Source organism: Chanodichthys erythropterus, chromosome 11 (genome assembly GCF_024489055.1).
Source record: "Chanodichthys erythropterus isolate Z2021 chromosome 11, ASM2448905v1, whole genome shotgun sequence".
NCBI classification, from domain to species: Eukaryota; Metazoa; Chordata; class Actinopteri; order Cypriniformes; family Xenocyprididae; genus Chanodichthys; species Chanodichthys erythropterus.
This window is the reverse complement of record NC_090231.1, coordinates 57750014-57763700: the sequence shown is the minus strand read 5'-3', so window position 1 is coordinate 57763700 and position 13687 is coordinate 57750014. Positions and strand designations below refer to the sequence as shown.

At 36.8% G+C, this 13687-nt stretch overlaps 1 protein-coding gene across 10 annotated transcripts in view; it reads left to right on the top strand.

Annotated features, from left to right (window-relative positions):
* The window catches only part of myo9aa (myosin IXAa), a 158012-nt gene that overhangs the window by 119914 nt on the left and 24411 nt on the right, over window positions 1-13687 (top strand). For all 10 annotated transcript variants that reach the window (XM_067400226.1, XM_067400223.1, XM_067400222.1 and 7 more), the window contains 8 exons: window positions 1414-1542; window positions 1631-1670; window positions 3896-4018; window positions 4957-5037; window positions 5119-5229; window positions 11230-11355; window positions 11494-11643; window positions 12331-12638. In XM_067400226.1, coding sequence (XP_067256327.1) covers window positions 1414-1542; window positions 1631-1670; window positions 3896-4018; window positions 4957-5037; window positions 5119-5229; window positions 11230-11355; window positions 11494-11643; window positions 12331-12638 — 1068 coding nt within the window. The remainder of the gene's footprint in view (window positions 1-1413; window positions 1543-1630; window positions 1671-3895; window positions 4019-4956; window positions 5038-5118; window positions 5230-11229; window positions 11356-11493; window positions 11644-12330; window positions 12639-13687) is intronic.

Below are 13687 nucleotides of genomic sequence, written 5' to 3'. Positions count from 1 at the left end.
GCAGCACCACCTTGTGGTCAAAAGTTATAACAAAATGTACAAAAATGCTAATAACTTTTGACAATATTAACATTAATTGTAATGAAACTGGTCTCAGTAGATTCCTTGGGTCATGCCGAGAACAGAGATATCAAATTTGACATAGTCGGCTGAACTTCCTGTCCACCATATTGTTTTTCTTTAAAAACATACTTTTTCGAACTCCTAGACCGTGCTCCGATTTTCACCAAAATCGACCTGTATCATCTTCAGACCATGCTGACAAAAAGTTATGGATTTCAATTTGATATATCTAACCGTTTTCATATACCGGAGCAACGAATTTGAGGCATGATGCAAAACCCACTCTTGAAGCTGTATCTCTGCAATGCTTTGACATATTGACACCAAACTTTGCAAGTGTCATTGTCACTTCACTCTGACCATACCACAACAATTTGGACACAGCGCCACCTATTGGTCGAGAATGATGAACCAGTAAATCCTCATTTTTGATCATTTTTCAGCTTGTTTGCCTAGAATGATCTTAATAGGTCTTTAATTGCTCACTGTTGCAGTTGGTCTGATGCTCATAGCCGTGTTGTCTGGCTTATTGTGCCTTTTTTGTGCTTGGCCCCGTAATTGCTGCTTGCAGCTATATTTTACAACTGATTTTATATCCCACATAAAACAAATAATTCCAATAGATTTGCGCATGACATAGCGGTCTTGGGAAACATTTTGCCAGTGCTCTGATGGTATTTTCCTGGAGAACCTGCATATCATTTGTTTCTACTGTAAGTAGCCAGGTTCCTGAAATCCCCACTGTATTGTCCAGACACTTTTTCTCTGAGCGGTAAATAGTGTGTACAATGAGCCCCTGGTCAGTACTCACATGTCTTGTTAAGATCTCGGTGTGGGTGTAGAGTTAGAGCCGTGACTCCACAGATACCCGGAGGATGACCCACGGCCTTCCCGGCTTCATGCTTTAATGACTGCATGGTACTGAGATTAGCCCTGATATCCAGAACAAGTGGCTCACAACAGCTCTTTTGTTGCGCTGTAAAGTCCCCATAATCTTTTTTGCAACCCCACACACTTTTTGGGTTACTAAGTGACCACAAAACACCAGGAAAGAGCAGCTGCTTCCTGCGTGATGTCAGAGTGGAGATATTCGCTCATTTGGAGGACAGATCCTAGGCTGATGGGTAATTGCTCTTCACAGTTCATGACCACATGCTCCAGTGACCTCCTGTAATACAGAATATTGCCACAAAATCACTGTTGGGTCCATGCAGCAAATCATACTCAGCCCTGTCTAATCAAACCGTGTCTTTGAAACCTGTTCAAGTCTGATATTTCATTAAAATGGTTTTGCATTCATTGCAGTTGGAGGAATGTTAAAATGCATGTTGTTTTTGCTGTCCCTGTCAGAGAGGGCTGGAACGGGCGTCCTGGGAGACCGCACCGACTGTCCTCCGCCGGGTCCTTCAGCGAGGAAGACGGCATCTTCGTCAACTCCACCAGCAGTAAACTCCTGGAGCGAGCCCATGGCATCCTCATGTGAGATTCTGCCTTCACTGTCATCTGATCAATACAACAGGCTTCTAGAATATCATAACCACTGTTATTTATGCTTCTTTTTCCCCAGGAGAAATAAGAACTATAAGATGAAGCCCAGCCTTCCCAAGGTGTGAATCCCATATTTTTCCATTTAAAGGCACTTAATGACAGTTCTGTTATGATCTACTCGTTGTTGTCCAAACCCTTTTGTGTTTGTACTTTTGTTTTGTGTTTTGTTTTGTCCATGTGCTGTTTTGTTGAGGTGTTGTTGTTTGTTTGTTTTATTGTGTTGTGTTGTGTTGTTGTTTTTGTGTGGTGAGTTGTTGTTTTGATTCTTATTTTGTTGTTGTGTTGTGTTGCTTTGTGTGTTGTTGTTGTTGTTGTTGTTGTTGTTTCAGTGTTGTTGTGTTATTTTGTTTTGTGTTGTGGTTTGCGTGGTGTATTTTGTTGTGGTATTTTGTTTTTTTTTGTGCTGCGTTTTGTTTTGTGTTGTTGCTTTGTGTTATTGTGTTTTGTGTTTGTGTTATTGTGTTTTGTGTTTGTGTTGTTGTTCTGTGTTTTGTGTTGTGGTGTTGTTTTGTGTTGTGTTGTTTGTTGTTGTGTTGTGGTGTTATGCTGTTTTGTTTTTGTGTTTTGTTGTGTTGTGTTTTCTTGTTTTTGTGTCTTGTTGTTTCAGTGTTGTTGTGTTATTTTGTTTTGTTGTTTTGTGTTGTGGTGTTTTGTTGTGGTATTTTGTTTGTTTGTGTTGCGTTTTGTCTTGTGTTGTGGTGTTTTGTCTTGTTTTGTTGTCTTGTGTTGTGTTGTTGTTTGTTGTTGTGTTATGCTGATTTGTTTTTGAGTTTTGTCTTGTTTTGTTGTGTTGTGTTGTTGTGTTCTTGTTGTGTTATGCTGTTTTGTTTTTGTGTTTTGTTGTGATGTGTGTTGTGTTGTTTTGTGTTATAGTGTTTTGTGTTGTTTGTGCTGTGTTGTGTTGTTGTTTCTTGTTTTGTGGTGTTATGCTGTTTTGTTTTTGTGTTTTGTTGTGATGTGTGTTGTGTTGTTTTGTGTTATAGTGTTTTGTGTTGTTTGTGCTGTGTTGTGTTGTTGTTTCTTGTTTTGTGGTGTTATGCTGTTTTGTTTTTGTGTTTTGTTGTGATGTGTGTTGTGTTGTTTTGTGTTATAGTGTTTTGTGTTGTTTGTGCTGTGTTGTGTTGTTGTTTCTTGTTTTGTGGTGTTATGCTGTTTTGTTTTTGTGTTTTGTTGTGATGTGTTTTCTTGTTGTGTTTTTTGTGTCTTGTTTCAGTGTTGTTGTGTTATGTGGTTTGTTGTTTTGTGTTGTGGTATTGTTTTTTTGTGCTGTGTTTTGTTTTGTGTTGTTGTTATTGTGTTGTTGTGTTGTGGTGTTTTGTCTTGTTTTGTTGTGTTGTGTTGTTGTTTCTTGTTGTGGTGTTATGCTGTTTTGTTTTTGTGTTTTGTTGTGATGTGTGTTGTGTTTTGTGTTATAGTGTTTTGTGTTGTTTGTGCTGTTTTGTGTTTTGTTGTGTTGTGGTGTTTTGTCTTGTTTTGTTTTGTTGTCTTGTTTTGTGTTGTTGTTTCTTGTGTTTTGTTATGCTGTTTTGTTTTTGTGTTTTGTTGTGATGTGTTTAGTTGTTGTTGTTGTTGTGGTGTTTTGTGTCTTGTTGTTTTAGTGTTGTGTTGTGTTATTTTGTTATTTTGTTTTGTTTTGTGGTGTTTTGCGTGGTGTGTTTTGATATGGTAATTTGTTTTTTTGTGCAGTGTTGTTGCTTTGAGTTGTTGCTTTGTTATTGTGTTGTTTGTTTTGTTGTGTTGTTGTCTTGTGTTGTGTTTTTGTTGTTTTGTGTTGTTGTATTTTCTTGTGTTGTGTTTTGTCTTTTTTTCTCGTTTTGTTTTTGTCTTGTGTTGTGGTGTTGTTTATTCAATCTGATTATTTTTGTGAAACACAGAGATATTGAGCGAAGTGTCCACAAAAGTTCATGCCGTCGTGTTGAATGTCCAAAAGTGGCAGATTTCAGTTGTTTTCTCACTCATTCGGCCTCAGAAGAAGGAATATTGCACCATATAAGTCATTTTTTGTCTTTTTTAGAGCTTGATAGCTGTGTTTACTGTGTAAAATGGTCATGTTGGCATTTTTTAGGATACTTTTTAATGAACCATAATTTTGATAGCTGCGATCGCCATATACAGAATTGACTTTTTTTGCTTTTTATCTTTATCTCCTTTTGTGTTCCATGAATGTCCATATGGGTTTGGAACAACATGATGTTCTGTAAATGATGAAGGATTCAGATTTTTGGGCAAACTCTACCTTTAACTGATCTATATATGCTTGTGTCCGTGTGTGTCTCGTCTGCAGCACTTGCTGGATGTCAAGTCTCTGAAGTACCTGAGTAACCTGACGCTACACGACCGCATCACAAAGTCCCTGCTGCACCTCCACAAGAAGAAGAAACCCCCGAGCATTAGTGCTCAGTTCCAGGTCAGATCACACGCTTGCTTTCTTATATCGTTGTGTAACTCTGCTGTAATTTCCACCCTGTGCAACCCAGTAAAATCCCAAATTAATGACATCACGTCTACCTTTGACACAATAACACTTTTATTTGCTCTAAAACTCTTTTGTTTTGGTTTTTACTAAAAACTGCGTGTTAAAAGTCTATATTAGTCTATATTATAAAGTCTTTTTTGTTGCTGTTTTTGTCTGGACAGGATGTCCTTAACTGTCCGACCCCTTGTGACATAAAGTGGAAAAGCAGCATTACATTTCCCTCTAGTGTCTCAGTTTGGGACAGAGAGCTGTAAACATTCACTGGCTCGGCATGTCCTGGCAGCAGGCCTGCACAAATGTGTGGATGACCTCACTTCCCACATCCTGTTCTGTGCGGCTCTCACTTTGGGAAGAGAGAGTGAATTCCTGACCACCAAAATAGCTGCTTTCCTCTGCATAGACACACACAAGTCTTATCTAGTTCAGTCATGAAACTCTAGAGAGCGAAGGCTGATCGGTCCTTTACATGCGAAATGCAGTCACATCATTACCGCATGACACAAGCTGATGTTGCTTGCTCAACATTTAAAGAGTCTGGTTGAGTGTTTGCTGTAGGGCACGTCCTCATGCATCCCTATTCTTCACAGTTTGTATGTCTCTTACTGTATCGGACACTCCTGATTCGCTCGGGTGCGTCCCGATTGACAGGGTCCCTACGTAGTGTTCACTACTCCCTGTGCACTGGATAGCTGTTGATGTTCACTTGACAAAATGGGTTCTAAAACAGGCTTCATTTGTCTTTTTTTTTTTTCAGAATAGACATTTTTATTTCTTTCAAATCTGTGTTTTTTGGGTTTTCTCTATGACATGCTGTCGATTTCCAGAAATTCTGCTTGTTTATTGATTTGTGGTGTTGTGCTCCATTTAAGGCCTCTCTCAACAAGCTGATGGAGACGCTCGGTCAATCAGAGCCGTACTTCGTGAAGTGCATACGATCGAATGCAGAGAAGGTGTGCGACTCCATTTCAATCGTATCTCATTTATACGTAATTTTAGTTTTTACTGTTTGACAAATCTTTGCTGGTTTTCAGCTGCCTTTGCGTTTTAATGATGGCCTGGTGTTGAGACAGCTTCGCTACACAGGCATGCTGGAAACCGTGCGCATCCGACAATCTGGCTACAGCATCAAGTACACTTTTCAGGTGAGACCGATATCTCCTATAGAAACACTTGAATCTCAAGCCTGAGTCTAAAAGTATGATGGTGTGGGATATTGTCTGCTGTACTGTAAGATTTTTTAAATGTTTGTTTTAAAAGAAGTCTCTTCTGCTCAACAAGGTTGCATTTATTTGATCAAAAATACAGTAAAATGGGTAATATTGTGAAATATTGTTATAAAATAAATGGTTTTCCATTTTAATATATTTTAAAATGGCAAAGCTGTCATTATTTCACATATTTTCAGCATCACATGATCCTTTAGAATTCATTCTAATATGCTTATTTTGTGCTTAAAGGGTTATTTCACCCCAAAATTAAAATAATGTTATTAATTATTCACCATCATGTCGTTCTACACCCATAAGACCTTCGTTCTCTTCAGAACACAAATTCAGATATTTTTGATGAAATCCGATGGCTCAGTGAGGCCTGCATTAACAGCAAGATAATCAACTCTTTCAGTGTCCAGAAAGCTACTAAAGACATATTTAAAACAGTTCATGTGACTGCAGTGGTTCAACCTTAATGTTATGAAGAGACGAGAATACTTTCTGTGTGCCAAAAATAACAAAATAGACTTTATTCCACAATATGTAGTGATGGGCGATTTCAAAACACTGCTTCATGAAGCTTCGAAGCTTTGCGAATCTTTTGTTTTCGAATCAGTGGTTCAGAGCACCAAAATCACATGATTTCAGTAAACGAGGCTTTAAGTCATACGTGTTTTGAAACTTCAATTGTTCAGTTGACTTTGGCTGTTTGATACGTGCTCTGAATCACTGATTCGATACAAAAGATTCGTAACGCTTCATGAAGCAGTGTTTTGAAATCGCCCATCACTAGATATTGTGGAATAAAGTCTCTATTTTGTTATTTTTGGCACACAGAAAGTGTTCTCATCACTTCATAACATTGTTGAACCACTGTAGTCACATGAACTGATTTAAATATGTTTTTAGTAGCTTTCTGGGCATCTGAAAAAGGGAGTGTTATTGCTGTCAATGCAGGCCTCACTGAGACATCGGATTTTATCAAAAATATCTTAATTTGTGTCGTATGGGTGTGGAACGGCATGAGGGTGAGTAATTAATGACAGAATTTTCATTTTTGGGTGAACTAACCCTTTAAGAATTTGATAATTCTTTGATGAATAGAAAGTTCAAAGGACATAAAATGTTATGCATCCATTAAAAAAGTACTTCCCCCTGCAGTCAATAATTTTATCCCTTAAAACTCATATTTAATAAGCCAAATGACATATTTAAACTTTTTTCTTTGAAAATATTTTCTTCATGCACAACTGTAACTCTACACCCTTGCTTCATTTAGTATACGCAGACTCATGAATATGCAAATTAGTCTCCGCCTCCACTCAATCACAGCAGCTCAGATTACCCGATCCACTCGGTCAACCGTAGTAAACGCAACACAATGGTAAATGGAAATACTGGTTTAATTCAGCCATATACTGCATGTTTGAACCAGAAACTGATTCAGAAGAAGAAAAGAGAATTATACAGGCTAGTCGATGTATCAGAATGGTGATGCGTTTTATGACACATGGCGCTAATTGATATGATCAGCCTTCGGCTTGATTACATTATCAAACAGCAAATTATGTGTTGCACATGTTACACAAACCATGTTCCCGTTCACCATCTCAGAGTCAGACTAAAAATCAGCATCCGTAGAAACGCTTTGAACATCATAGAAAGTCAGTGGAGAAAAGCTCCGCCCACACGCTGACAGGATGTTTGTGACGGTAGGAAACGGGTGGTCTTGCAGTTTTAAGGAGAAAATACTCAGCAACACTGTTGTCTGTTGAATTCGCACATGGTTTGTCTTAATATGCATATTAAAAACACCACACAGGCATATAAGGGTGATTCTTCAATTAGGGGAACTTTTATGTCCCCAGATTATACATTCATGTTAAAAATAATATATTATAAAATAAATAGTTTAGTTATGTCAAATAATATTTATTGCACCACCAAAAAATGTTATACACAAAAATCAGTATGATTTCCATGTTTAAAAATGTTTTCATCACTAATATTTGGCTACTCAAGCCTTGTCCCCAACCCAGACTTTAAAACTTGTCTGCTCTGAAAATGTGATAAAATGTTATCAGTTCATTAAAAAATCACAATATATGTTTAAACAGTAACTTAAAAAGGCACTTGATGCATAATTTGGGTTCATATCTGTGCAATTTGTGAATATTTTTAACAATTTAGTATTGTCCACAACAATACTGTCATTACCGCGACAGTCTATGATTACAACAAGGATTTTTTTGAGGGTAAGACTTGTTTATGCCGTAACCATGGAAATGAAGACCAGCAAGGGAGCACATGTCAGCCATGGAAGAACAGTGACATTTGATGTCTGAAAAAGTAAGTAATTTAATCATGAATTCCTTCTGATCATTGAGTAGACTTATTCAGTGTCATTACCATTAATGCTGTAGCGGCAATATTGTGATAAATATATGTATATATTCACATGATTTATGTGTATTTAAAGTTCTTTTTGTACTAGCTGTTGAGTGATGTTAGCAAATCCATGACCTAGCATCTTTTTTTCCTGAAAAACAAAAAAAATGTCATTACCGCAACACGTCATTACCAACACACAACTTGTTGTGATGGTAATGACAAGTGATGGTGGTAATGACATGTTCTGTGTCACTATCTATATCATATTATGTGTTTATAAATTAAGTTAAAGAAGCATAATAGTGTTATTTTACAATGAAACTTAAATGAGATGCCTTACTTCCTAAAACTATTTTTTCTTATTTTTTAACTAGAATGGCTCCCAAGAAATCAGCTGAAATGTCTAGAGATTAAGGAAAAAAATTGAAGGAAGATCCTGTAAAATACATGTTTGAAAGCAAACACATTTCATTATACACTGTGTGCAGAATTATTAGGCAAGTTGATTTTCTGATCATATTTTTTTTCCAAGAACATTTTACCAATTCCAATCCACATCAATCTTAATAACTACTATTAATATTGTTTTTAATAATTTATAAGTGATATATAATTGTTCATGAAGGCTGGAAATGAAAAATGCCTTATATTCAGGTGTGCAGAATTATTAGGCAGGTTTTCTTTTACAGATAAAATGAGCCAAAAAAGAGAGGGTCATACAAAAACAGCTGGAAAAGAAAAGACACATGTTAACTGCAAAATAATTAAGAATTAAGGTGAAGAATTAAGTGTGAAACCATTAGGAACCCTTTAGTCTCCAGCGCCACCATTTTCAGTACTGAAACCTACCTGGAGTCTTCAGAAGTGTGAGGTGTCAGGATCTCAGAGACTTAGGTTAGGTGAAGAATCCTAAAAAATGACCCGCTCTTAATAAGAATCACAAGCTGAAGTGTTATAAAATACATGAAGACTGGGTTTTTATAGGCCTTATAGACAGACAGCTTGAGAGTGACTCCTGAAGGACCAGCACCACATCCTCTTGTACCACTGTTTGAAGAGTTTATCTTCCAGAATCTGGCAGTAAGGTGTGGGAGTTCACTTTTAGTCCATCTCTTATCCTGAAATGTCCATCTTGCAGAGATGGACTAAATGATCTTCCAAAACTTACTGCCAGATTCTGGAAGATAAATTCTTCAAACAGTGGTACAAGAGGATGTGGTGCTGGTCCTTCAGGAGTCACTCTCAAGCTGTCTGTCTATAAGGCCTATAAAAACCCAGTCTTCATGTATTTTATAACACTTCAGCTTGTGATTCTTATTAAGAGCAGGTCATTTTTTAGGATTCTTCACCTAACCTAAGTCTCTGAGATCCTGACACCTCACACTTCTGAAGACTCCAGGTAGGTTTCAGTACTGGGAAATGGTGACGCTGGAGACTAAAGGGTTCCTGATGGTTTCACACTTAATTCTTCACCTTAATTCTTAATTATTTTGCAGTTAACGTGTCTTTTCTTCTCCACCTGTTTTTGTATGACCCCGCTGACCCAATGAGCATTTCACTGTCCAATGGTCATGCTTTAACTTTGCAATTTCTAGTATTACATTAGTATTGCGTCCTTCTCATGAGTATTTAATAATTTTTGACTTTTCAGTCTGAGTTAAATCTCTTTTTTGGCTCATTTTATCTGTAAAAGAAAACCTGCCTAATAATTCTGCACACCTGAATATAAGGCATTTTTCATTTCCAGCCTTCATGAACAATTATATATCACTTATAAATGATTAAAAACAATATTAATAGTAGTTATTAAGATTGATGTGGATTGGAATTTGTAAAATGTGCCTGGAAAAAAATATGATCAGAAAATCAACTTGCCTAATAATTCTGCACACAGTGTATGCATTGTTAGTTTTAACCCAATGCAACTTTTATGAGTTTGAAAACTTTTATGTTTTCTGTTAAAAACTTTTATGTTAAACGTTTATGTTAAAAACTTTATTTCACCTAATGGTAATAGTCATAGTTATGAAATGTTTCTGAAGGATATTTTTATGCTGTTTTATCCCATTGTGACAATTGATTCTCTAGAAAATATTGTATGGTTTCTTCATGATTGAAATAAACATGTTCAAGTTGATGGTTGTGTCATATTTATATATATATATATCCTCACATCTGTCCATTTCTTTCAACAACACTCATCAGAAGTCATTATTTAATCCTTTTTGCTTTATGTATCAGTGCACTTTTCATTTATGTCATTACCAAAACACTATGTCATTACCAGAACAGTATGTCATTACCGCCACGTTGCTTAATTTACAGAAATCATACCTTTAAAACCGTTTTATGTTCAATCTTGAGGTGCTACATGAAAAGCCTAATGAAATACTCATCCACCTATTCAAAGAAAAAACATCTCAAATTAATTTTCCAGAAATTAAACAAAAGTGTGCTTTGATGAACACAGAAAAACACATTTTGATGGTAAGAACAAGAAAATATATGTAATTCACTGAATGGAAACATTTTGTTTTTTATACGTATTGTTGAAGGTTAACAATGTTTACAAGATAAATGAGTTTAAATGATCTCCTTGATACATTTTTTGCATTATGATACTTTTTGATGTTGTGATGGTAATGACGTTTTGCAGTGCCAGTTGGCAAATAGATATAAAATACTCAAATTATATTTAAGCTCAGTCGTGGCCATTATTATATCTTTACATCAAAGCATGTAAACATTGTCATGACATAATTCTAACAAAATTCAACCAAATTTCATTCATCAAAATGGAAGATGGCAAAATAGCCCCCAATTGAAGAATCACCCATAAACAACATTAAAAACTTGATTTTCAACACAAAAAAAAAAATCTTACTGTCCCCCAAACTTCATTTCTGACTCCCTATCCTCATCTTCTACAGTTCCAAAGCTGAATCATTATTTCCCGTTGTTCATTTCCTGTCCTGGGTGTGTCTGTCTGGGGATGGTTGTATTGTTTTGGCCACTTTCTACCATCAGAAACATGAATTCAGCCCAAACAAACAGCATTATGCAGTTGATGCAAATAGAGTTTGTTTACATGTTTAATGACTGACATTTCAAACAGACTTTCAATATTTCATAGTGTCTCTTTAGACAAGCCTGACTATTACTAATGTTTATATCTGGCCTTTACATGAATGTGGGACTTGAGGGACTGTGTACTTTTGTGTCCATTACTTTGAGTATATCCTTTATTAAACAATTTAAAACTTGAGTGTCTTCGCCTCCAGCAATTCCTGTGAGATATGAAGCTGGTGTAGTTAGCTGACGTCACAGAGGCTCTCTATAGTCTGCAATAAAAGTGGCCAGGAATAATTGCATACACAACCTCGCCGACTGTCCACCCATACCATCATACCATCACAGTGATGTTAGTGTTCTGAAATCTGCCATGCATCTTCAGGCCTTAATGAGAAATGTCACTTCCTGGACATTGAATGAGATTGTGTGTGTGTGCCATGAAAAAAATGGCTGTTTTATGCCCTCCAGGATTTTGCCCGACACTTCCATGTTCTTTTACCTGAGGGTACCAACCAGGCCAGCCAGGACGCTCTCAGACGGTACCTGAGCCAGGTGGATCTCACTCCCGAAGGGTTTCAAGTGGGCTGTACCATGGTACGATCAACCTCTGGCAGTGATAGGACTTAATTAAATTCCTACTTTTTCTAATGCCTTTGGGATGACACATAATGTCCATTCATGGCTGGAAATGTCCAGAGTTGCATGCATGTGACGCGTCTCTCTGTACGGCAGGTGTTCCTGCGTGAAATAGAGCGCCAGCGGCTGCAAGACCTGCTCCATCAGGAGGTGCTGCGCAGAATCATCAATCTCCAGCGGCGTTTCAGAGCTCTTCTAGAGAGAAAGAACTTCCTTAGAATGAGACAGGCTGCCTGCCAGATACAGGTGCGAGATTTCTTTTTATGCTTTATGTGATGATAATATTTTAAACAGAAGTGGAAATCCTGTAAATATCAGGGCTGCTATTTAAAATTGACATTTTAGTTTTGTGAAATTGGGAATAATTATTTTTGATAATCATCCAGTTGTCACAAATGACTGGAAACTCGTGGAAGATTGTCTGTGGTATTTGGGTTAGACTTTTGACATGTAAACAGTGGAAGTACTTACAGTAATAAAAGATTTAGTATTAAATAAATATTATTTTAACTCTGGATGTGAAGTGTTTGTTCCGTCATTCAACGTATTTTTTGTTTTGATGTGTGGATAGACTGTGATTGCACTTCTGTATTGGAAGTCTTTGACATGAATTGATCCTTTTTTATTATTATTTTTTAATATTATAAATAAATATTACTTTAAAAAAAAGTCTCTTTTGTACATGTGAAAAAATATGAAATTAGGGCTGGTATGTCAAGATATTATATGGAGACTGTGATAAAATTTACATCAATAGCTGTGAAAAGCTCTAGATGTTTTTACTCTATGGATTAATCCAACAGCAGAAATAAATGCATGTTGCTAAGTGATTTCTGCGTAGCCCTATATGAAAGCCTTTTTTCAGTCTTTGTCCTAAATGCATGTGACCCATGAATCTTAAATATAACCCCGCTTTGCTGTTGTCTCATGTAGAACTGGTGGAGGAGCTGTCAGTCTTCACAGAGCGACAGCAGGCTTGAGTATGACATGCGTGTCCAGCAGGGGGCAGCGGTCTGTATTCAGTCGGCCTGGAGAGGCTGTAGAGAGAGGCGTAGACTCTTGCTGTGGAGGGAGGCAGCCCTGGTGATCCAGAGAAACTGGAGGCTGTATCGGCGGGAGCGGGCGGCCCTCAGGATCCAGACTGCATGGAGAAGACACTGGGCCAGAGAGCTCTACCTCCGGCAACGGGATATCACTATCCGCCTGCAAGCAGTGGGTAGAGGTTATCTGGCGAGGCAGAGGTACGCCACGGCCCTTTCTACAGAGTGCTCTGTTGAGACAAATTGCTTAAAAATACAGTCAGAGCTCTATAATGGTCTGGGTCACACCAATCAACAGTCTAATCCTTTTTTCATACTGGTAGTCTGCCAAACAAAAATCTGGTTTATTCAACACTGGAATTGCATAAGCACTCAGCTCAAAGTTTAGAAAAGTTGGGAATTGTTTCAAAGTGTTAGGTTGTTTGCTAACTAAAAGATTGTTTAAAAACAGAGTTCATACACATTTGGTTTGAGTAATTTATGGGTCTGGATAAGTGTGGGGAAAAGAAAAGAAATTGTGTTTCCAGACTATTCAGTTTTCTAAAACAAAATTAAGAATTCTAAAAATAAGTGTTTGCATGGTAAAGGTTTAGAGATCATATATTGATCGTCGAATACAACTCAATGCATTCAAGGTGACAGTTTTCATTTTCATAAACTTTTATACTTCACTAAAACAACGTTTACTCAATTGCCACTCAAACGATCATTTAGTTCATACTGTACTTTGTTGTTTGGTGATAGTGCAACATCAAGCCACATTTACAGCATCAAACCAGTGTGTCAGAGATAATTATATGCAGTTTATTAAGCGTTTTAGGCTTATTCTGATGTTGTTGCATGTTATCAAGAGCATGGTTTCACTTTGAGCAAACAAATGAAAGAAAAAAAAAACAGAAATACTGTATATTTACATATGACTGTAATACAGTATATACCAAATATAATGCTGTATGAACCATTTGTTAAATTTGGTCTGAAAAATCTGTTTGAAAATGTGTAGGAACCCTGTACTAACCTTTCTTGTTGTATTGTTTACATTGTCACAAAATGAAACAATATTATCACCCAGCAATTATATTAAAAGTTGTATAAATTACATCCAACTTTACTGGAGTACACACAGTACACTCATATAAAGCAATGTATGCTATCAACAATCACAGAGCTGAGATTTGCTATATATCTTCACAACCTGTAGCACAGCTCTACATAAAAAGTAGGAAATATAGTATGTCCAACTTTATCCT